The 25,646-nt window shown below is 42.8% G+C and overlaps 1 protein-coding gene across 5 annotated transcripts in view; it reads right to left on the reverse strand.

Annotated features, from left to right (window-relative positions):
- Nucleotides 1-708: 708 nt before the first annotated feature.
- lrrc4ba (leucine rich repeat containing 4Ba) overlaps nucleotides 709-25,646 on the reverse strand; it is a 39,525-nt gene continuing 14,587 nt past the window's right edge. For all 5 annotated transcript variants that reach the window (XM_084372615.1, XM_084372616.1, XM_084372612.1 and 2 more), the window contains exons 2-3: nucleotides 10,533-11,070; nucleotides 709-6,472 (exon numbers count right to left, since the gene is read on the reverse strand). In XM_084372615.1, coding sequence (XP_084228741.1) covers nucleotides 4,505-6,472; nucleotides 10,533-10,778 — 2,214 coding nt within the window. In that variant the 5' untranslated portion in view covers nucleotides 10,779-11,070 and the 3' untranslated portion in view covers nucleotides 709-4,504. The remainder of the gene's footprint in view (nucleotides 6,473-10,532; nucleotides 11,071-25,646) is intronic.

Genomic DNA, 25,646 nt, shown 5'->3' on the forward strand with positions numbered 1-25,646 from the left:
TGTAGTGCCAAGGTTAACATGTGTGCAACACCGCCCCCGGGGACTGGCACTAGTGTGGTCACTACTTTCTCACACTGCCGGCCACGCCGAGCAGCAGGCTCTCGTCTCATGTCCGCGGTAACACCAAACCTCACCCACCGTAAGAGAGCAGACCATGTGCATCATTATGACTAAAAGTCACATCTCTGTCGAGGCGATTAACTGAAAACGCACATTAAAAATCACTTAAGGTGCACCAACAGGTGTTGCTCTCGCGTATAGCTGAGCCAGGGCAAAACAATAAAAACAAATGGCACAGTGCAAAATGGGAAGGCTAACCTTGATTATCTGGCTGAGCAAATGAAAGCCAACAGCAAACTTGACCCTTGACCCTCGACTTGTTGTGGCAGATTGACAAGGAGTGAAAAGGAGAGCTGAAAGGAGAGGTTGGCCTGATTGAACGGACCTTTCATCAGTTGGGTTTATCCCAATATGCAGACGGAGAGCGAGAGAAAGAGAGGGGGTGGAGGGGGGAGCTGCTTAAGCGGAAAAAAAAAAAAATCCTGTTTTTACTTTAAGTGTCAGTGAGAGGATCATAAAAGTAGCCTGAAGCAGAGGGAGACAGACAGAGCTGGTTTGAACTGGGGATTTAAAATGGAGGTCTGACCGCCCCTCCTCCCTCTTCCCCTCCTTACACAACCTAGCGAGCGTAAGCCCACCTGAACGCGCACACACACTGAGCAGTATTGCATCAACAATGGTGTAACATCCTTTGCCATAAACAGCTTCAAATGCCCTGATTTCTTTGCCTTACACAACAGTACAACAGGCATTTTATAATCCAGACGCACACACGCACATCAACACACACATATATTCTGGTGTTTTTCACCTATTCCCTGAATGGGTGAACGAGCGGGTCCCTTCCTGCACAGTAAACACAGCATTTCCATTAAAGTGTTGGGAGTGTGTTCAGTGCTCTGTGACTCAGACACTGCAGCACTGTGACTTTGTGTCTCCAGCTCAACCGCTGCTCTCTCTAACACACAGCCTCAATAACATGGCCTCTGGTTTGTGCCACTTCACAGGAGCTATAGGGGCTACACAACGCTTTCCGAAAGTGATGAGCTACTACAGGCGATGGGCAGGGCACGCGGTATCTGAGGAATTAGGGGTAAATAGCTTTTGTAACAGTCCTTGCTTTCAGCCACTGATGTACACAAAACGGAAACACACACACACACAGGAGCCACACTCATACCCACCAGCATGCCCACATGATAATTTCTCCATTATTTGCACACACAGAGGCAGATGAATATGTAAATAACTTGTGAGGGGAATATGGATCCCTTGTGCTGGGAAAGGAATATGTTAATGACTGATGCAGGGTATGAGCGTTAATCACAAGTGTAGGGTGCATAAATGCGTTTAAGCAACGGTGTGAGGCCTACGCAAATTAAATGCATAGGGGACGGTGGCATGTAAATGGCGTGATTCGGTGACAGAGAGTCAGCGGTGTAAGAAATATAGTTGCTGGTGTGAACAAATCAAACACATGGACGGGGAAAAAAAGATCTGATGAATGGCTGTACGTGCACACACACGGATGAGATTCCATACTGTCTGCTCCCGTCTGTTTAGCATTCGAAACCCAAATCAAGACGCTGTGATAAGGGCTGTCGCAGCGGCAACAGTTGCCAGGGAAACCTGATGGCAGGATGCTGAGGGGTGGAGGGGGAGGGGGGGGCGTTTTATGTGAGGACATGGGCACAATGCTCAGGTTGATTTGCTACCATTGAAGGAACACTGGCCGTCTCGTCGAGATATGGCACCTAAAAGGAACGTGACTGACAAAGGGCGACGGGGTGCCTTACGAGACGCCGACGGTGACGCCGTTTTGGCGCATTTGTCTGAGTGTGTAGTCATGGCAACGAGGTGTTGACATAGCGCAATCGCACTGTGAACACTGTGATGGCTGCGATGACATTCAGGAAAGCACAGAGCGAGTGTGAGTGAGCTTGTAAACCAGAGCAGGGCCTTTCCTGTCCCCCTGTGCAGAAAAAATAGGACCCAGTGCTGACCAATTTCACATTCGCTATGTCTCATCTCAAGCAGAGCCAAAGGGATACAAACAGTGATACTACAATTAAAGTTGATTATAACAGAAAAGAGGGAAAAAAAAAGAAAAAAAAAATTGCCACCAAATTTCACAAACTTCAACTGCCATTTTATGTGCCAGGTTTTTTTAATTTTCAAAGTGACCTCTGCTAACAGAACATCTCTCATAATTATAACCAGTGTAATTAGCTAATTATAATAACAATAACAATATTACAATAAAGATAATACTTGATTTAAAAAAACAGAAAATAATCAAACTAGATAAAAACCCAAAATGAAAACACTTATCATAATAATTTTGTTTTTTTTAAAAGAGATCTATAAGCTTCTATATTTTTTCATTTAATTGTCCTTTTTCTTTAGAAAAAAATTCACCCACCACTGTATACTGTACTGTATGTTACCTTCTCCCTCAGTGAACGAGCTTCGCTTACCTTTAAAAATGCTTGGCAATGCCTGTCGTCCATTTAGCTCCCTGCTGCCATGAAATCCACTCACACACGATAACACTGAGATACAGTTGTGAAATAATCCCCTGCAGAGGAGCAGTCTTCATCAAAGGTTCATGTCCTGTCTTTAATGCATGATAGCATGAGGGGTCCTGACTGCTTGAGACATCAGAGCAGATGAGTCAGTGAGGGCTGGACTGAGGAGGCCATTTTGAGGGCCAGGTTTATTTCCTGCTGATGCATGTGGAGTTCACTTAGCGGCACGCTGAGTTCGTCCCACGGCCGTTCATTAGCCGAAGTCCAACAGGATCAGTCATAAAACAACTTCAGTGTCATATACAAATGAAAAAAAAAGTACTTCTCAGCTATTTGTAGGCACAAGTAGTAATAATAATAGTCATATGAATGATAATAATGATAACATAATAACAATAATGTCATATCATCATTGTGATAGATCTTACGCTATATGTTGAAACCGAATGTTGAGAAAATCTAGAATTTGTTTTTAGAGCATGCTAAACTAGCATGTGCAACTTTTAGTAATATGTACAGTAAAATATTGTAACATATAGTTTATCATTTAATGAGTTCCTCATTAAATGACCATTATGACAAATAAAGCTAACGCTTGTTATCATTACTACCATTATGATCATTATTATTAATACTATAGCTATACTGTATACCAAATGATGAAGAGCTGTAGTCATATTTCATATTTTTCGCGGCAGAGCGTAAAGATCTCCCTCCTCCGATGACCCTGTTTATGTGAATACGACAGGAGAGGGAAAACACTTTGTGTGGCTACAAAAAAGTCAAGACCAAAATAAATTCACTCAAACACTTGCCAGGTTTTTGTTTTAGCTCCCTCTCAACAACGGACGCCACTCTCCCTGTGTGTGTCCTTACGCTGCACAGTCGGAGCGGCCATCTTGTTCCAAGTTCGGAAAAGTTGTAAGGGAGGGTCACTACAACAGCTGCGTGTATTTTTTTTTTTTCTCCATATATTCTTCAGATGTTGTAGTTTTAAGTCAGAAGCTCGATAAAGATTCTTTATAATTTATTTCTTTGAATGAAAATATATTTACGGTATATATAATATGTACTTTCGGTCCTTTTTATATCTCTCATTGTCCTTGACACCTTGATAGACCGCTCTGTTTCTCTCCTCCGTTAAAGAAGACAGTAGCCAGCGAGGTGTAAAAGGGAAAAAGTGAGAAAGTGAGAGTGAAAACACTCTGAAAAAACAATTGTTGTTGCTCTGTCTCCCTGCAAAATGCTAGTCTGATGCTTGTGTCCTGGACAGAATCACTGCACTGCTCTAATTTTGCTTCCTCTGTTTTGTTTTAGTGCTTCCTGGAAACCTGGGACCGTAGCGCTCACCCAAACCATTGTTTGTTATTCAGTGTCTCTGCCAAACACTAATCTGACAACATGTTCAATGGCCAATATTATGTCTCGCTCCAAATATATACACTGAATGTGTCTGGAAATATACGAAGCAATCTGTATAAAACCTAGAGAGGCTCGTTGCACATGTGTATTATTCAGAGCTTTCCACTGTGAATGTGGAGGCAAATGAAGAGTTGGCTTGATCTTGGACTTTGGCAAAGCCTACAGCAGGTTGCACAGGTAACAGAATGACTCTGATGTTTGCAGTTTACATCATACATGTTTTTGTCTGATTTAGTGTAAAAGTGTGTGCAGGCGCTATTGGTGGGACTAGTGCTGATCAGATATTGTTCTCTGTCTCCTTCAGTATTCCTATCTGCCTTTCTCTGTCGACAGATTGACAACACAAAGCAGCGACTATGTGAAATATAATCTTTTCTGGAATCTGCCCATGAGGACAGTAGGCTACAATCAGTCTCATATACTCGGTCTCACAGGCTCTTTTCTGTCTCTCTATCCAGCATCTTCTTACCTCTTACTTCCACTCTCACTTTTACTCAAATCTGAGTCTCTTGCACATTTTCCTTGGAGCCGCTCTTAAAAAGCAGGGGCTCGTTCTGGCTTTTCCCCATAAGGCCTTTCAGAGAACTGTGGAGACCCAGCTGGGGCAGGGGCAGGGGCATGGGAGAGGGCAGGGTGCCACCTATGGGTGTTCCCCCACTGGTGGAGGTTGGAATCTGGGAACACGATATTGTGTTCTGAGACTGAGAGCAAGGTGAGGGGTTGTTGTTGTTGTTGAGGCCCACACCAGTGCCTGTGCCCATGCCCAGGCCCATCATGTTGTTGTTGAAGTGATGGGCTTTGTAGTAGTGGTTGAGGTGCTCCGATCGGGCCAGGTTCGGCAGGTTGACTATCTCCGGGTGGTGCAGCCTGAGGCTCTGGCCCCCTCCTATTCCACTGCTTCCGGTCTGCGTCATCGTGGAGCCTCCTGAGATACCGCTGCCCCGACCACTGGCCCCGGCCCCCAGCTCATCCTCCACATTGATGATCTCGATGGCACGAGCAGGACCGTGGTGCTTATGCAGCTGGTGCTGCTTCCTCAGCTTGTAGAACACCACCAGCATCACCGCTGCCATGAAAGTAATGGCTACGAAGCAGCCAATGATGATCTTGGTGGTCTTCATCACATCATCTAGCCCCGAGAAGCCAGGTTCAGTGATGGGCACAGTGAAGGTGGGCCGAGTGGTCCGAGGAGAGGAGGAGGACCAGCCGGCTGACAGAGAGGAGGCTGTGGTGGAAACACCTTCCGTCCACAGGTGTCCCGAGGGAGTGGGGCCAGGGTGAACACGGATGAAGGTCTCATTGATGGCTATTAATGCCGACTCTTCTTCTCCCGGTGTCTCAACTGTTTCCACGGTGACAGTTGTAAAGTAGGTGTAGTTGACACTGGCGTCAGCTGCAGTGACATTGAGGACAGCCGTCGCCGTGGTATTGCCAGCAGCGTTGGTGACCATGCAGGTGTACTGGCCCGTGTCTCGCAGAGTGACATTTGTGAAGTTGAGTGTGCCATCATGCAGGACGGATATCCGCACCCGGTAAGAGCCATGGGTCATTAAAGTGCCATTAGGGGTGATCCAGTTGACAGATGTTGTGGAGGTGCTTGTGCGACACTTGAGCTCAGCAGCCATGCCCTCAGTGACATTGAGGTCTGTAGGTGGCTCCACTATGACAGGCGCATAGCAAGTGAAGTGGCTCTGGTCGAGCTCTCCTATGTACTTGCCCTTTAAGAATGGGGGGGCATGGCAGCGGGCGCAGCAGGTGGTGTTGCTGGGCACTGTCTCTTTCAACCACCAACTAAGCCAAAGGACATCACAGTTGCAGACCCAGGGGTTGTGGTTTAGGTGTACTCTCTCCAGCTGGTGAAGGGGCGTGAAGAGGTCATGGGGCAAAGAGTGCAGGGAGTTATGGGACAGGTTGAGCTCTTCCAGGTTTTTCAGGTCATCAAAAGCGTTGCGCTCAATGACAGACACCTGCGAGTGCATAAGCCACAGCTTGCGGAGAGACACCAGGCCCTGGAAGGAACCGGGTCGGATGATCTCCAGCCGGTTTCCTGACAGCTCCAGCTCCTCCAAACGCACAAGGGCTGTCAGTTTGGGAATGTCCTTCAGCCCACACATGCCCAGGTTCAGGTATCGTAGATTGATGAGGCCGACGAAGGCCGCGTCGGAGATGAAATCCAACTTCTTGAGCTCACCCAGGTCCAGGCGTCGTAGCGAGGGCACACGGTGGAAGGCATAGCCTGGCAGAGTCTCAATGGGGTTGTTGCGCAGCCACAGCTCTCGCAGCTTGCTGAGGTACTCAAAGGCATGTGATGGCACCAGTGTGAGGCGGTTGTCGAAGAGCTCCAGTGTGTTGAGGTTGGGGAGGCCATTGAATGCTCCGACTTCGATCTGACGGATCTGATTCTTGGAGAGCTGGAGGATCTCGAGGTGCCTCAAGTGCTTGAAAGTGTCGGACTTGATGACCTGGAAGGACAGATAAAGACATGGTTACAGTTTCAACACGTGTTGTTTGTGTTTAAATGACAAAAAAATACAGTAAAATATTCATTTGTATTGATTCATGTGTCTTATAATGTAGTATCACATACAATACGAGCTTTTCCTAAATGTACAGGTTTTATTTACTCTATTGTTTTTGATTTATCGTAGAATACCAACGTTAAACAGACATGCAGCCTTAATACCGACATTTCTTTTAAATGTAAAGATGGAATGGGTGTGCAAGATGTTACAAAACCTTGAAAAAAACAAAACAATGTCAATGTATGATTAAATGGCACAAACATGGGCAGACAGATGTTTAAATAAACAGACCTTACAAGTATAAATAGATAATCTTTCTCCTGATATCAGCTAACCCTTCAACCCCACTGTCTGCAGGGCTCAGACGGCTTTTAAGACACTGACTACAAGTGGCACACACTAGATAAACATAGCCATGTGTTCAACTATTGTTAAGCAAATTTAAAGGTGCTGCAATAAAAAATAGGTTGGCAGTACGGGCTTAATTATGGGTCATTGTAATAGACAGGGAACAAGAAATAGAGGCCGCAGAAGTGGAAACAAATCCAGTTGTTCGCAAACTGCCAATAAACCCCAAAGACGAATCAATCGACAGTCGCCTTGGCCGTCTTTGTGAGAAAATAGAGAGCGGTCTTTGGCTTCTTCAAACAGCTTTGACTTCTCTCAGAGTGGAATCAGCAGATCAGTCTTGTGAGTCAATTGTTTGCTACATAAGAACTTATTTTGAAACCACATTTTTAAGATTCTACCTCAAGCAATCTTAAAAACTTTGTAACAAAAAGGTTGTTTATTTAGAGTTTTACCCTGAAAGTTAACCCTAAACCTCAGCCTAACTTGCTAATGAATCCATTCTTCCATGGCACCATGGCGCAGCAAAACTCGCAGGGTTCTGATGACGACAGTTTTAATAAATAACTTGTTTCGTTGTAGTTCAATATTCAACAAACTATCACAACAAAAATCCGGTGTTAAACGTTTGACTTTTTGTTACACCTACTGTAAACCCAGTCCTTTCCCTAACCCTGACCTTATTTCAGTGTCTGCTCCAGACACCAAAGTGCTTTTCACACTGTTGTTTCAGTGAGACTCGGGGGACTTTCTACTGACACATCATAATCCCTTGATAATAAGCTGATTATCAGTGTTGGAATACTCACATCAAGTGTCACCACAAATCACCACAGAAGACAAAACTGTGATACTAAATTAAGACATTGAGAAATGTCTTCACTTTTCTTTAATCCATTTTAAAAATGAACAACCATGAGGGATGTTTTCTGCAGGAACACATGGTTTCTGAGAAACATGGGGGCCACGGGCTCTGGACAGCTCACGCTCGCATCGGTGCGGTCCAAACTGGAGATAATTTGGCGAGAAGTCAAAGGCACAGCTAGTGAGCGCGACTAAAAGCCCCTTAAATCTGTGATTGTTTGAGATATGTGTGGCCAAAGCCCTCTGTGAAACACAGAGAGACTCCTGGAGTCGGGCCATCGCCTCTTCTGTATGTAGAGCAGGCGTGGAGGGGGGGAGGTAGGCGAAGAGGGGGGGAAAGAGAGGGAGGGTGGGGGTTGTTAAGAGGGGGTGGGAGCTGTCAAGGCTTTACTCTCAGGGTACTCAGTGAAGGAAAAAATAAGCCAGAGAATCTAGGATGCCTTCAGGTGTTAAAACATTTTTAGATTTTTAATCATTTCAAGTGGGGCTGCAGGATACAACAAACCGAATCGGAATTTGTAGGCTAAAAACGAAACGCAAAGAATATTGTTTTTATTTCTTTTAATTTCCTTCCATGCGAACTGCATTTTATGAAGCCTCTCGTACCAAATCATGTGGCATGATGTCCCATTTATTCTCTGTTAACGTCACATAAGATGTTTATCTCAGAGGAATAGAGGATGTCGGACTGCTCTGCCCGATGTACAGTGCAGTCTGACACGATGAGAGATGCACTGGACAATTTTAACGCTGTTTATGATACTTGTTGCTTTTCATTAGAGGAGATAAAATGTGATGGAAATGAATTTAAAGCCACAAAAGAACAAAGCACTGTCAGCAACATGAGGAGGGATCCAATTACTTCAAATGCTGCTGCAAAGAGTAAAATCAACCCACTCTGTTTATAAATGTAGAGATTTGTGTGCTTTGTATCGATGGTCTGTGGTTAAATGATCTTCCCTTGCAGCTGTAAAGCCACAAAACGCTGTCTAGGGACTCTAGATAAATTGGTAATGCATACAAAAGGCAGCACGGTGTCATGGAAATATGCCTGGCTTTCAATTCATAAAATATTCCCTCAGTTCAGCAGAGGCTTAAGTGCCTTTTTCTGCCATTATTGCCGCTTACTTTTCTGTCTTTTCTCGGACGTTTCTAAAAAAAAACCTGTATCAACAAGTTAATCCTGACATCCACAAAAACTGGCTTGAAAAGCAGAGGTTTCCTCTGATTACGGGCCAAAACAATGGCACACACAATTGTTTAAGACACATATATTAATGTGTCTGTGTGATTTCATTTGTGTATGTGCTCTTTGAATCTGCTACACAGCATTTGTCCGTCAGCAGCAGCTGTAATAAATGAAATCAATAACTGTAGAAGACGTGTCAATAGGCTATGTGCTGAGAAGAAACTGTGAAAATGAGACATGACAGGACTGACATGTATCAAATGATAAAACATGCGTTTTCTCTGTACAATTTATGCTGTGATGTAAACGTCAATATTAACCACAACCTCCAGTCACTCATCATCATCAAATAACAACCAGCAGTCGTAAAATATATATATATATAAATGTATTTTTAGACAACAATTAACCTACACTTGACTTGTGACTTACAGTTATAGATAAAATCCAATCCTACACAAACATTTCATGAAGATGACATTTCTTGTGGAACTCTTTATGTGTGTGAAAATGTCCAGTTTACATGTGACATTATTTTTCAGACATCTTCACTCACATGTGAAAACAGCTAATTGCATGTGACGATGTGAAAATGTGGAATCCACATGTGAGTCCCATGTGATTTCATTAGCCGTGTCCAGGGCTTCATGTGTGCCGGATCCATGGTGGATTTTTGATGCCTTTTAAAACTGATTTTAAATAAAGAGAGAGCGGTCACGTCACACAGTGACACTTGAAGTGTATACACGTCATACAAGCTATACTGGCATGTGGTTTAATGCTTCTTATAAATATTTTGACATATGATGACGTTTGTGCTTTGAAATGGGTCATTGAGGTTGGTCTAAATTGGGATGTGTGTGTCAGAAGGTGTGCGCTGTCCATAGTACTGAAACTGAGCAGACAGACAGACAGAACATGAGACAGTTTCTTAGCCTGCTGCTTTTTGTGGTTGTAAATGCACTAAATCCATTTCCCCACCACTGTAGCAATCCACAGACAGACAGGAAACGACAGGACAGTGAAGGGACAGTTTTTATTTGTGACGACGGCTTTAGTTTGTTTACTTTTAACAGCTAGCAATATGCTGCAGGCACTGTGGATTTTGATGCGTCTCGTGACTTTTGCTCTCCCCCTGACCCTCCAGAAAATCACCCTCTCCGTGTTCAGTGACCTCTTGATTTACAAATTACGCACTGGCCATGTCACGTGTGAACGAATGCAATTCACACGTGAGCATGTGCATTTCTTATGTGGACATTTCTGTTTATACAGTATGTGAAAAAAGCCCATCACTTTTGGAAATGTCCAGTTCACATGTGACGTTATTTTATGCCCACATGTTAAAATTTTTGTTCACATGTTTAAAAAAGAAAAAGCCAATCGCATGTGAAAATGTGGTATTCACATGTGAATCGGTAAATTTCACATTTCCTTAAAGGCTTATTATATCATGTCTCTGTGATATTTATATACAAAACTTGTTGTCAGCTGATATCTATTTCCATGCAGAGTATCCTGTAAGAAATGCACAACACAAATCAACACTGACGTGACATGATGTGACCTGATGAGCAACTTCCTCCAGCCAGTATTTACCTGTATCGAGTTCTCCTGCAGGTTGAGGTAACGTGTGTTGACTGATATGCTCTCGGGCACCTCCTCCAGGTTCTGCCTGGTGCAGATGACTCGGCTGGCCTGGTTGGAGCAGGTGCAGAGGGAGGGGCAGGAGGAGGCGGCTCCCACCAACTCCGGCCCAGGGAGGAGGAGCCGCAGTAGCAGCTGGGCCAATAGAAAGAGGAAGGGGGAAGGGCCGGGAAGGCAGGTCAGCGTGGCGATGCGCATGGCAACTGGGACATGACCCTGCTCTTTAATCCGAAGGTACAGGTGAGGTGACTCCACGCTGGTGGATCTGAGAGAAAAGGTGTGTTTTCCCTTTCGTCCTCCAGTGGCAATTTGTTCTTTCTAATTCTGCATCCTCTGAGAAGTTTTTCGTCCTCTGTCGATCTTTGTGTTTTCTCCTCTTGTTTTTTGAACATAGAAATATGCAGATAAACAGATGTTATTCCCTTTTTCTCTCGTGCTGTCTGGGGATTTGACTGAGGCTCTTTGTGAAATGAGAAGAACCCATGAGTTTCTGTGGAAGAACAAAAGAGAGAGAGACAAAGAGAGAGAGGGAGAGAGAGAGAGCAGATATTAAAGACACAACACAGACTGCGCTTCATGTTTTCACCAACAGAGAATGAATAGAGCAAATAATAGGTAGACATCTACAGTATGGCTTATCATGGGAGGAATTGTCAAAAAATCTTTCAGAAGCATAAGAACTTCAGTGTCACTGCTCATATCAAATCCCACATAATCCCCGAGCAGACATTTTGTCAGAAATCAAATCCCTACACCGAGGGCAGGTGGAAGCCGATTTCTGTAATTAACAGTTCAAGGAGGTGGCACAGAAATGTGGAAACACGCAAACAAAATTGGGACAACAAGGTATTTCTGCCTTTACAGGACTGCATTTAGCATGTAAACATGAATAAATCAGCAGGACATTAATTTTTGAAAAATTGGTGTTGTAAACAAATGAGCTCCATCACACGCAATCACACTGAAACAGTCGAGCAGTAATGTGTTTTTTCCGTAGAGCAGCTCAGAAATTACAATAAATGGCTGCGTTTAGGTCCCACTCTAGGTTGCCAAGGCAGATTTTAAATGTGAATTTTGGACTGGGTTTAACGTGGAAAGTACTGCAGTTGTTTTCATTCTTCAAACTTTTTTTTTCTATGATCAGGTAGTCAAAAAAAAAACGACTGCAGAAAAGGTGCTCTTTGCACGCCTGTATAACTGCGAATCAAGTTAGAAAAATGTACACTGACATAACAACGCATTTACAATATGTGTTGACAGCCAGTGGGAGCTGCTAACGTTCATTACCTGAGTTAATAAAACGTCTAAGAACAATTAGATTTAATCAGCAGATGTTACTTTAGCTGTAAACTTAATTTACATCATATTAATTAAATTGATAGCAAGTTTTCAGAATTGTGAAGCTTTGATTTGTTTTTTTTACTTAAATGACTTAAATGATGAAATCATAATTTAAAAAAGTAATAAAAAATAATTCCTGTTGAATAATTGGCAAATCTTTTTCGCGCTAATTGAGTTTTTAAAAGACCGCCTAAAGGAAATACGACTTATGCACAGTTGCACATTATTCGTTTGACAAAATAATCTCCACATGCAATTAAAATAAAGAGAACGATAACTAGAGCTGCATAATATGGTTGAAAAATCATATTGACAGATATCGCAGTAGTGATATGGTTCACGGATAGTGGGAATGACAACTTTTGCATCATCATTTTCAGTGAAAAATCTGTTGAAATGGTGAAAAAGTGACATTTGTTGGGGGCTGTACCGAGCAAACATGTTTTCTTACATCTGAAGAACAAGATTTGTAGGCCAGGACACCTCTGCAGCACAACTCATTAGATTTGTAACGTAAAAATGTGAGGATTCATTTGATTCATTGTCCTAATTGTGTATTCATTGTGTTTTGTTTGTATTTTGTGAGTCAATAAAGGGAAAAGAATAATGTTCAATGACTCGTCAACTAGTCAACTACTAACTGGTGCTTTCAATTTAAAAAAACAAAAACAAACAAACAGAAGAAAAAAATGCAGCTTCTCGTCATTTTGATGATATTTTGCCCTAAAAATAACCACTGAAAAGTCTCGGTTGTCATATTATGTCATTTAGGATCTCTTCCTTCTGCATGAACCCATGGCTCAAATACTTTTTAAGTGTGAAACAATATTGGATTTGAAGGGGAATCTACCCTGAGCAAATTAAGCTAAAACTTTTCTTGCAATGGTAGATGATGGGGGAGAAAAAAACTCTCTAACATCCTCTCCAGTGAGGAAGCAACAGGGTTTATGGGACAGGTGGTCTTAAATATGAGAACCATTAATAACACAACTGGTGTGAGAAAGAAGCTTCCAGACATCCCAGCAAAGCTCCCATTTGTTAACGCTAGTTATGCCAAGGTATCACAGCTAATAGGACGATGATTAATTAATGTTTGAACATGCTATCCTCGGCACCTGTAAGTAAACTCTTAGCACAATAAAAAAAAAACACAACAATAAGAATCCAGTAGCCACTCTTTTCGCAGCAGCATCGACGCGGTGGTGCGACTGAAATGCTAATTCGGTTCCTGTACGAGCACAGCGTTGCATGCTGCTCCGGGGGCTGGAGAATGGTAGCGAATGGTGCAGTCTACATTAACACTAATAGATGGCCGGCTCAAGTCAGGCTCCAGCAGCCTGGAGAGGCAGAGAGCCTCTCTCCCCCCTCTGCAGGTTATTTAGACCTGAATAACCTTAATAAGGGCATATAGCAATCTAGATACGGGTATTAATGATGATGGTTGTAATGATGGGACTTTGACACGCAAACTCATTTGACACGCTGAGCATCCTCACTTGGCACAGTAAGAAAGGAGAGAGAGAGAGAGAGAGAGAGACAAGGAATGAGAAGGAGAGAAGGATTATTAATCTGATAGATGACTGTATGGCTGCAGGCAGAGAAGGGAATTATCAACACTACAGTAATAGATGAATACTGAACAGCTGCAGAGAGCGGGCCGGAGAAAGAGAGAAAGAGGGAGAGGAAGAAAGAGATAGAGATGGAGACAGATGGAGGGAAGGTTGAGTGAAAGCAATGATGAGGGATAAAGACCCAGAGAGAGGTATAAATAGTGGGGAAGAGCAGAAAAGAGATCAGTAGTAAAAGAAGGATAAAAAAAAAAAAGTGGGAGAGGGAAGAGGGAGAGAAGAAGAGACACATTAATATTAATAATCTCTCGCTCAGTGAGAGAGAAAGAGAGGGGAAGGAGGAGAGGCTCAATAGAGAGATGAATTTAAAACAGACAGAGATGGAGGGAGGGGAATGACAACACAGCTAGACGCATATAAAACAGAGAGCGATGGAGAGATGGAGGCAAAAGACAATACGGAGGGATGAATATGAAACAGGTGGAGATGTAGAGAGGGAGGGAGGAGAGGTTGGATGGGAGGGGGCGAGTCTGATCAATAACGCGTACGCAGCAGTTCAATGACATTAAAACACACACAAGGACACTATGATAAATCATATCGGCAGCAGCATCTCTGGTCACAGCGGAGAACGGGGCAACAACCGCAACTGCGGCGCCACGCAGGCAACCATGCAACAGTCACCAGGGACGGCGGGCGATGGATAAAGAGCCACTCAAGTGTTATTTTTAGGAACGACTCTCACCTCTCTCTCTCTCTCTCTTTTTTTTTTTATGTTTTTTAATTTCCAGCCACCTTTTTTTTCCTCCCCCTTGCCAGCGAGAACTAAGTGCCAGAGCTATTTCAGGTAGACGGCATCTGAGCAGAGTCGAAAGGTGCAAAAAAAAAAAAAAAAAGAAGAGAGAGAGAGAGAGAGACAGACGGATGGAGAGAGAAAGAGAAGGGAAGAGGAGAGAGGAGAGCTGGTGGAGGCTGAGGTTAAGATGGTAGCTCAGATGTTGGGGGCGCGATTGGTGAGCGAGACTCCGTCGACGAGAGTGAAACTAGTTGGAGCTGACAGCTGGTTAGAGGCTGGTTGATTGTATTCTGCCTCGCTGCTGTCACTATCCACATGGTACAATAGTCTCTACCTGTAACTCTCCCTCCTCTCTATCTCGCCTGTTATCTCCTCTTATAAAAGTAGGAACATCCTCCTTCCTCTCTGAGAACTCTTTTTCTCCCTCCCAGCTGCCCCAAACCTCCTTCCTTCCTTCCTTCCTTCTTTCCCTACTACTACTTATTTCCTGGATCACTCCTCACCCCCCCCTCCTCATCCTTTGTGTGGCGCACTGTAGTGTCCAGTTGTGGGGGTAAACGCGGCGTTGACCTCGCAGTTTGATGAAAGATTAACCTGCTACAATGATGCATATTAACCCTTAACCCCCCCTCGTTCTCTTTACCCTGCACACAAACACACTGCAGCTTCCTTTCCCCCCTTTTTTTTTTTTTTGCTCTCTCTCTCTTTCTCTGCATTCAAATCTTAGCCAACAGAGTTACCATGGTTACCCATTCACCACAGTCTCCCATTCTGTCCAGCTGTATCCCACCAATTCCACATCCACCCTCCTCCTCCCTCATTAGCACCCTATACACACTCTTATACAAATGGCACGAAGCGAACATGAGCGAGAGTGACATCAACGCGCCGGAAAACCATGAGGCTGCATTAACAGCAGGCCGCGTTGCTGTTTTTTGTTTTGTTTTGTTTTTTACAGACGAAGATGATGATGATACTGTGATCCGGGGGGATTTACAGTGAAGGAGGAGAGCGCACTTTAATTTTGGACAGTGTGTCGCCACAAAATGACAGGCAGCCACAAATCACGAGTGCAAAGGTCAGGGTCGTGTTTCCTGTGAGTCATAATTTACTGGCAAAATAAAAAAATGAAGTAAACTGATAATCTGCTTTTTACAATAAATCCTCTAAATTACTGTCCATGACCCCAGGAAGTGTTTTCTGATCCAACACCCCCATCTGCAGCACAAAATAATGTGTCTGTGCCGTCAACACTGTTACAAGTCACTGCTGAACTGATGTGAAAACAACATGACTCAGTTAGTTTTAGAGTCTCCAGTGGTCAAGGGGATGGTGATGATTGAAAATACATGTCGCTTCGCTCGGAGATGCCGTCACCTGACTTCCTCCTTTGCTCCCATCATAATTACCACAGCTGCTCAACCCAGTATCATGGCATTTCCTGTCCATGTACAGTATATGAATCCTAAAGATGAATTTAGTCAGTATTTCAGGGAGACTCTGGGAGTGACTGACCTCTAGTAAGAAGCTACTAAAACAAATGACGTGTGTGACATTTTTATTTACTTCTACAGCTCAATAACACAAAAATACATTTGCAGTTAGAGCCAGGCTGCATTTTGTTCAGTCGATTACCGCACAGTTAAATCATAAATATGTACTTTTAACTTTACTTGAAAGTTATATATCTTTTGACAGCACTTTTGGTGGCACCTTCAGTGTCACCTTCTGGAACTGCTCTTGAGAAAATGTTCTGTTATTTGTCCCGTCCAACAGTACACTGAAACATGTCCTTGGCTTAACCTGAACTACAGTGAAACCGACTGTACACATAAACACGACCTCATAATATATTTTACTTTAACCAAAGTGCTTTTGTTACAAAACAATTGAGTGTCCAGGTGCACAATGCCTGTGAATTATATATTTCGTGACTTTAAAGCAACATTATGTAACTATTTGATCTTAAAATAACAGCATCCAAATCATTTTGATGGCACAGTGTCTTGTAATAGCGTGATAGGTGTCTCTTTCTCAGCCACTCCACCCCACATCATTTGTTTCTGCACTATATAACTTTGCAGAGCGGGAAGGATCACAGGGGCTTAACGTTTTACCGCAGTACATCACACACAGCCCCAGCCAGCACTGATTATGGTGAAACTGGATCATATTTTATGGAGAAAATGTTTTCTGGTGCTCCCTCTTCTCTCGCAGCAGCTTTGGACCGCCGGGAGGAGGAGGGCTTGTGGGGACCACGAGGGGACTATCCCAGCCTCTACGGACATTACGAACGAGGTGAAGAGACCAAAGAGCGAGCTGACGACTGAAGCTAAGAGTAGTAAAAGAGACAGTGACGGAGTGAGAGATAAGAGACAGGAGTAAATCTCATACTGGCTTTCAGTCGTTGGCGGCAGCTTGGCTAAATAAAAGGCTGCAGACAGACGCTGAGCTGGACTTGCTGCTGTCGTATAGTGAGTAATATTAGCTGGCTTGTGTTGTTGCACTGACTTGATGTTTGAATACGTGTCAGCAACTCGTTAGTTTTTGATCATAAGCCAAATCAGCCGATTTCATGGCGGTTTGGCCGGTTGCATATAATAGCATGTAATATCCAGGTGTTACTGTCTCTGGTTCAGGCTACGCTAACGTGGCGTGCTGTTGCTGCTCTGAGACGTGTGCAATGCTTATGCAAAGTACAAAGTTTAAAGTTCAAGTTTAGTATGTCAAGTTAAGTTTTCAGGACAGAAAACTTGTAAACTATAAAAGTTTTCTTTATAGTTATGCGTTTACAGAAACCTAAGATTTGTATTCACGACAGTCGTGTTGCACTCAGAAACAGTTGGGGGCGGCAAAATGCACGAAATACGAATATTAACATCTTTTTGCTTCAATATGTATCTGAATGGGGTCTTTGACTTGTTGCTTATTTGGTCAAAAATACCTAAAATTGTAGAAATTTACTCATAATTTTACTTTTTTTGTTTACAGCTCCAGGCAGCCACTATTTTTCATTAATTTCTGCACAGGGACATGAAGTCTGCATTTATTTTTGCCAGTTACATTATCACTGATTTGGAAAGCAATGCAGAATAGTACTGTAACTCAAACAAGTTTCAAAAGCACATGGCTGAAAGCTGATATTTTCTTCCAGGAATAAAAAAAACGGAAACCAGTGGCCTCTTGGAATATTCACATTTCTTGTTCATTGGGATGTAAATAAAAGATTGGTAGCTAAAAATGCAAAGCGACTGTTACAGTGCTTTAAATGTAATGACAGAAAAAAAAATTAATTCATGCTTTTCCCCTCTTTAATCGTCAACCCAGCACGATCCCAGTATTCCTCTTAGATTTCCCCCCAAGCTTCAAACAGCTTTAAAGTTAAATAAAACATTTTTTCCCACACTGTTAGACAACATTACATATACAGTATTCTCTGTTGTATAAAATATTAACATTCGAGACCCGTTTTTTAAATGATTCCATCAAATGGAAAATACTAGATGTCCCGTGCATCATTTTAAACATACCGTACTTCCCCGTAATTCAGTCTGACATATCAGATATCTCCGAGATCTCAACAGGAATTTAAAATGAAGTTCTACGCAACGGAGACATGCTTGCTTGCTCAGTATGCTTGAGTTGCCAAAGGCTGTGTAAGGTTGAGGAGGTTAAGAGACCCCTATCTTGGTGTTTTTGATCCTAGCTGCGATGTGTCCAGTGAATTTTATTGCATAAAGATTTATGTCAGCCCTTTAAAGGTAGGGTAATTGAGTTTGGATAATTTTACCCTCCGCTTCATCTCTACCTGTGACCACAGAGGGAGAAATTAAAGAGCGGAGGGTTGAGAAGCAGAATAAGGAGTATAACGAACACGGCGCAGCAGATGGTAAGGTGGTAACTTTTTCGAACCAATACGAAGAGCAAGCGACAGGAGGAGAGATAACCAGAAACATGTGCCGAGTCCAACAGACAGCAGTGCGCTCTTTCTCTCCAGCGTCCTGTCTGCACACCAGCGTGGAGGCCCATCAATAATGACTCGGCACACGCCAAGATGGCAGCTCATGCAGCCACGAGGAAAAAGAGAGCGAGAAAAGCTCATCATGTCGGTTGTGTGCGGCGGGGAATAGAGCCATGACCTTTCCCGATCGCGGTGACATCTCGGCAATCAGGGTGGTGCCCGTGAGGCTTTAAGACAGTGGAAAATCTGCTCTCGCACACCCCAATTTCGGAGACAAGGAAGTCATTTAAAATAATAACCTACGACAGATTTTATCCCAAAAAGCAGGGAGCAGGTTTACCTACTGTACCAGAACAGCTGATCCCTCTGTTATAGCAGGGACGGTGTGGTGGTTCACTCAATTTACAGAATCAATTGAATCAATTTACTTTTTATTAAAATCCAGTTCGTGGTGATCCATGTCTGATACGATGGATATGAAGAGGTTTCACTGATCAATATCAATATTGATCAATTACGCTGTCTGAAGCTCTTAATCTGGACTGAATCCAGTGATCGGATTCAACACACAGCTGCTAGGTTTTTGTTAATATCTTGTGTTTCGGTGCAGACTTTTATGTTCTACAGTAACTGCTGTTTCAGTGGCTTTGCCACAGTGAGAAAAATACAATTCTGAGGGAAATTGGCTCCTTCGATATAAACAGCATCAATATCGGCCTTAACAGGCCACATAACAGTCACCAATAAAAAAAGCGATCCAGAAACAATCTTGCAGAAATTTGCAGCACGCGGGATGTCTGTAAATGGGAGCAAAGCTTGTGGTCTAATTGCTGACGACTGGCAGCAGGTTAGTACAGCCGGGCTGACGAAGGGGGCGAACGCAAAAACCCAGATCCACCTCCTGCCTCGTTCTCTCCAGCCATTCTGCCTCCCACTTCGGTATGAATGCCAACAGCGACGAGTGGATGTCTCCTCGCATACACGGACACAGTCTTGGCACCTCGAGGCATCGCTAGGGGGCGAAGTCTCAGGGGGGAAGTGAATTCCTTTTGTGGAGCAGAGGATGATCCCCTCTCACAACACATTTTCAGGCGCTTATCCCAACGGTCAACTCACTGGGTCACTGACTGTGTCGCTGGCCTGTCCGGTTTTATACACTATGTGAGTGATAGAGGGTGAGTGTCTTGACAACACAAACTCATGGGTTATAATGTGGCTACTTTCTTTGTTTTCAGTGAAGATGTTGGGAGCGAGCAGGGGTTGAATCAGCTGCATAAAAACAGGTTGAATTATTTGTGAATTCGCACTAAGAATTCCGGAGGCTTTTAAGTCTTCCTACTTCTTACTTATTTCTAATGCAAAAGGCTTACTTTCTGTCAAAACACAGGCCTGATCATCCCCAGATCTTCAAACACTGAGGCTTTGGGTAGGCGAAGCTCCCAAACCACAGACGACCTCTGGATGAGACTCAACAGACTTTCTTTCTCTTGAAAGTTACATATTGTTGCTTTAAACGCACAACAAAATACTTTTTCCCCATTTGGGTGAACAAGACATTAGACTTATTTTTACATTATTTTATTTTAAGTCGATGACTAACCTGTTTCCCGCAAATGGCAAATGTTAGTCTTACTCCACTTTTAGATCTGTTTTGGTCTCTACCATTTCCTGAGAAAAACACATGAGCTTATAGCTGATAAGTGCCCCCAGTATTTTCTATTTTCACATCCGTCTGCTATGTGGTGCTGAGCCGCTAATGTACAGTGGGTTTTTAGATTGTCTGTACTGGAAACAGCTGCCTGCCGTGGGCAAAAACAAAGCTCAGAGAGCGGTGAGAGAAGGGTCGCAACGGTATGAGAGTTTCACAGTACGATAACCATCTGAGTATATATCACGGTTTCACGGTCATGGTATAAGGGTACTACAGGATTATTATTATTATTATACTTATCAGTCAGAATGACCTTGTAAGGAATGAAAAAAGAAGGGTTTTGTCAAACACACGCTTTATCTTCATATCAGCAAATATTACATCCTGCCAGACATGAAACTCGATATAAACCTGAAATAAATATATTTTAATAACCCCAATACAGTAGAGTTCAATATCATAGGTAAGCAAATGTACATGACGCTGCAACTCCCCTGAAAGTTAACAAAAACAGCAAAACTGGCGATCAGAGACCCCATACAACCAACTGAAAGAGGTCTTAAGGGAGATTATGTTACGTTCGCTCAACAGCGGCGTTCATGGTTACAAACTACGATTATGGCGTAATGCTAAAAGCAAAGCAACTGTTTAGCGTGTTGCAATTGTAACAGCAGTAACAGCAAACCCCCTGAGGGAGGTAAACTGAGCAATAGTACGTTTCATTGCTTGTGAATTCAACTTTTCATTTGTAAAAGGAAGAATTTGTCAAAAGTTATACGGAGTCACTGTAAAGCTCCGTAGAGCAGCGGGGGACTGCAGAGTCCAGACCGGATCATCATTACAAGTGACCCTTTTAGTTAGAGCTGGGAAATATGCCAATATTATATTGTTATCATGATATTTAATATAATGATGTATATCATTTGGGCATAAGTGTTGTCTTTCCCGGCTGCATTACGGTAAAAGGATGAATGTTGAATGTTCTATTTGTTCTAGTAGCTGCCTTTTCGTATTTTATATCCACATTACTGATGATTATTTATTGTAAATCTCATTGTGGTGATGTTTTGTGGAAATATGCATAATCATCCTGACAATATTGTTCTTATGTCAATATTGGTAATAGGTATTTAGATTAAAAAAATATATAGAGAGATGTGTAACATGTATCACAGTATTATCTTCAGGTCACCCAGCCATAGTGTTGATACAAAATACAGATTTTTGGTTGCTAGTTGTAACATTTGTAAATTAGCACTGAAGGTACACAAAGCTCACGTCTTTAGTTCTCACTTTAGTCTTGCTAAAAACATATAGTTGTGATTGGTCAAGAGTTGCAACATCCAAATGGCCACCAGGGAACGGTGGCTGGTCGGATGTCAGACTTCTCATCAGTTGAAAGTGATTTGACCGGCAGACACAACCGTCCTCTGAACACCAGATCAGCTCAATCATCGTTTCTTAAAGTGATTCAGATATCCCAAAGAGGCGCTGGCCCCTCCAGTGAACTGTATTCGAACACAAAGCGCCAAACCAAATCAGTCTCATCTCACTGCTTCTTACGAGGAGGGACTCTGACGTACCACAATACAATCGAGTATGAGGCTGCCAGTGAGGTCTTTCACTTTCCCAGACGTTAATTTCTCCGGGCCTCCCCGGGTCGAGGCGGAGCTGCTCTATCACAAGTGTGATCTCCATGCCGCGCGGCTCATAAGAAGCAGACAAATTTAGGATATGATAAATCAGCGCTAATATGATACCCTCAGCGCCTGCTAGTTAACATAAAACAACCTCTAAATTTTCACTTGGCAGGCGCTCCTCACTCAGCCTGCAATATCTTGTTTGTCCCGAGCAGGGAAACAAAGCAGCTCATGCAGAATAACATACAGTACACAGAGGCCAGACTAAATATAAACTGTGCCACCTAAGCTAAAAAAAACTGCAGTAAGAATTTAAAATAATAAACACATTTCATTTGTTTGAGCGCCCTCCTCTAGTCATGTCAGATACTAATCCCGCCACGGACACAGTTTCACAATAATCAGCCCATTATAATCCCATCCAGACCGTCCACCGTCTGCTATCAACCGGCATTAATTTTTAGCCCAGTCTGCTCATCTAGCCTCATTTTTCCTTCACACTCAGCCCCGTCCTGGTCCCAGGGTAGTCTATCACACTTAGGCTTACACTCTTCACAGGCACTTATAAACATTTAAAGCATGTGACTAACTGCCGGGCAAAATTGACTTTGGGATGAAAAGACCAGGGGGGGCTTTTAAAAATGAAAAGGGGAATTCTGCATCAGGACACAGAAGCCCTGATTTAATGGAAAACAAAAAAAAAGAGCTTTTTTTTCCTGTAGAAGTAGCCCAGTCACGCAGGGGGGTTTTCTCTTTTTAATGATCGTGGAGGGAGGCTGGGGGTAGGGGAATACAGGGCGATGACAGAAGGTGCTTGTGAATTGGTATTAAACAGGGAGCGATGGGAAGAGGGGTGGGGGGGGGACGCCGCTGTGTCGTATTGTCTCCGGGTAGGAGGGAGGAAGCCACCCACTTCCTTCCCTCTGTCTCTTCTGCCGGCCTCCTCCGCTGTGTTTGCCCTCCCACCCCCTGGCACTGAAAGAAAGCCGGACGAGCACTGGCCTTGCTGGTGAATGAAGCCCTGACGTCACTTGCCCACACACACACACACACACACACAAACACACTGTAAGCAGTGTGACTAATAGCGTACTAACGTCCTTTGTGTTGCTGCAGTTTTACCTGATTCATGTCTGGCTCTCAGGGGAAGGAGCCCCCCCAGGTTATTGAAACATTCACAGACGTCAGATGTTAGAACAGGTGAATCAATGATGCCCGTCGATAACTCCCCCCCTCGACAGGGATTTAGGGACAGGGGTGTGTTATGCCAGCACGCAGCCAGATTCAGGTGAAAACACAACTATTGTACTTGATATTGATTTTTTGCCTCCATGATATGACACGCAGTGATTTCCCCCACAAGTAGGTTTATGCAGGAACAGATTTGAGTCGGCCTACCTATTAACTCAATCTGCGTTCGATGGCTGAGGCCATTAAGCGGCTGTAATGGGACGAGCTGGAGAATGGGAGTGGGGGAGGACGTGGTGAATATGGTTTCGAGCAACATTCCTTATTATGACTGATGAAACAAACCTACAATAGAAACACCTTAAGCACGCCGAAGGGGAGACGAGCATCTGCAGCATGGCACTACCTTCACCTGCATCAGCAGAGATGGGCACAAATGCATCAAAAAGTACCTATAAATTACAGACACTGGCTCATCAAATGTATAAAAATATAATGTTTTTGAACTCAAAAAGATTAAATATACACTGAGAGGGTCAAGAGGTTTTACTTGATGGGGACATCTTCCATGGAACAAAAATCTATTTGTCTTAATTTGACAAAGTTAGTGCCTTTCGGGCAGAAAAGTGCTGGCTGTGCGCTCAGGTGCTCTGGGACGAAGCGTTTGTGCTCTGAGAACCGCCGCTGTGCGATCGACACTGCGTCACCAGAGCCTTTCTGAAAAGTTGAGAGATGTTCAAACGAAGCGCCCTGAGCGGTCGCACAATTGAAACACAATTGAAAAAAAGACACTGGCTCTCAGAAACAAACGCTATGTGGACACAGGCCCTTAAGTTGATTGAATTTGAGAAGACGAGCTGAGCTAATTTTGTAAAGATTCAAACTAAATAAACTTTACTAGATGTGCTCTGTTAATTTCACAGATTTAAAATCACCCATCAGGATACTTTTGAGGTGGGAGGCCGTTGACTCAGGGGTGCATGCTGTGTTTTCTCTCAGTCCAAGTGACCACTGACTGACTGACTGAGTGATCAGCCAAATGAAATGAGCTGAACATTTAGGCCATGGTGATGCACTACTTCCTTCAGAAGACAATAAGACCAGTCATTTAAATCACCAACTTTACAAGCAAACAACAGCATATCTCGGTAAAAAAACATTCCTTTACGGCCCCCACTGTAATTGTGGGCAATGCAGTTCAGTGTAAATCAAAAAAGACACAAAACAGTACCATTAAAGTGAGTATGATACAGTACAAAACAGATCAAGAGACAGGCTGATCTGAAGTGAACCTACAGTTTAAACTTGAGGATAAAAATGTGTCTCATTTGAGAATGAAATTACATAAAATAATGTATTTTAAGTATTTCAATGCACTAATACGAGCTCTAAAAGTATTTTGTTACAAATGACATCTTATTGTGTTTGCCAGGCCAAATATAAATTACAGAATACTCTAAAGTAATTAAATTACTGCCAATCTCTGATCCTGAGCTACGTTTTACAATTAGTTACAGAGTCATGTGCACAGATTATGAAGAATAGGGAATCTATGTCAAAGGACTTTAAAGTCACAATCAAAATACTGCAAGCAGCAGGCAAAATACAGGTCTGAAAAAAATAACACACAAGAGGCGAGAGAAATGATTGAGCCTCTTCAATTTTGGTTCAGTATCACTTAGATTAATGAATTTTTGACAATAAACTGCTTTGAAAATGGATCAGGACTGTCATCAGAACAACAGTTTTTTTATTTGAAGTATTTTCATTTTCAGGCTCTGAACAAAACATTGTTAAGAATAAAAGCCAAAAATAGGCAAAACTGTTATTTTAAAACCAGAACCTGTGAACGAAAAAGAAAAGAGGTTTTTTTTTTTTTTTTTTGTTAATTTGGAGGATGAATTTGAAACGATTCAAATTAGAAGATAGAGCAAATGGCCAAGGAACAAGTAATTGGTTTTTGATGCAGGTCCAGGAAATGTGTTTTAAGGACATTTCGTAACATTTCAGTCTATTCCTCATGAACAAATTGACTTAATTAAAAAAACATTGGCTATATCACACAATATTCTATCACTGTGTGTATTTTGATACATATCTGGCTCGACAGGCGGATGCAACATTTTATACAAATAGTTGACAGTCTTGGCAAAGGTATAGTGATTTGATGGCACGCCACTACGTCGACACTTTCCTCCCAGTAGTCTCGTCTTTTTTTACCATCCACCTCTGATCATATAACTATGTGAACATTCAGTTTTGGATGGAAATGTGTCAAGTTATGGAAACAAGATTCTCTCAAAGTCCCATTTACTTTGAAATTCTTCCAAATACATGTGTGAAAGAAGAGTTCACCTCAGAAGGAAAGTGTGTTCGTAGTCCACTAAAGTAGATGGGGATTTGTTTTAAAACATAAAAAAAAACAACCAAAAGGAAACATAAAATGGCTCCATACAGCTTGTCCGGTGTGATCCAAGCCTTCGGGAGCCCCAGGATCTTGAAAAGATGTGATTTACACCTTGGCTTGCAGTCAAACTCCTGCACCCAGTTCAGACGGGACTGCTAACACTTTTAGCTGAGCAGCTACAGCGACACTAAATCAAGTATTTTTAAAGCAACTCAGGGTCTTGGGGCTTCCAGAGACTTGACTAACTGAACAGCTGGTGCAGAGTCTTGGGGTTTCTTTTCTCCCCTTTTCTTCATAATTTAAACAAGTCCCCATCTAGTTCAGTTGTTCAGAATGAACACCGTTGTTTTATGGACATTGAAACATTTTTCATATAAAAATATTAAATAAATAAAAATAACCTCCATACTGTTCATCAGGTGTAATTCAAATCTACCCCAAATTGATTTGAAAACATGATTTTTTTTATTTTTTTTTTACACCTTTTAAAGTTAAAATCTTCACTGTAGCCACT

The sequence above is a fragment of the Pagrus pagrus genome (genome assembly GCF_965226575.1).
Source record: "Pagrus pagrus genome assembly, chromosome: 13".
NCBI lineage: Eukaryota > Metazoa > Chordata > Actinopteri > Spariformes > Sparidae > Pagrus > Pagrus pagrus.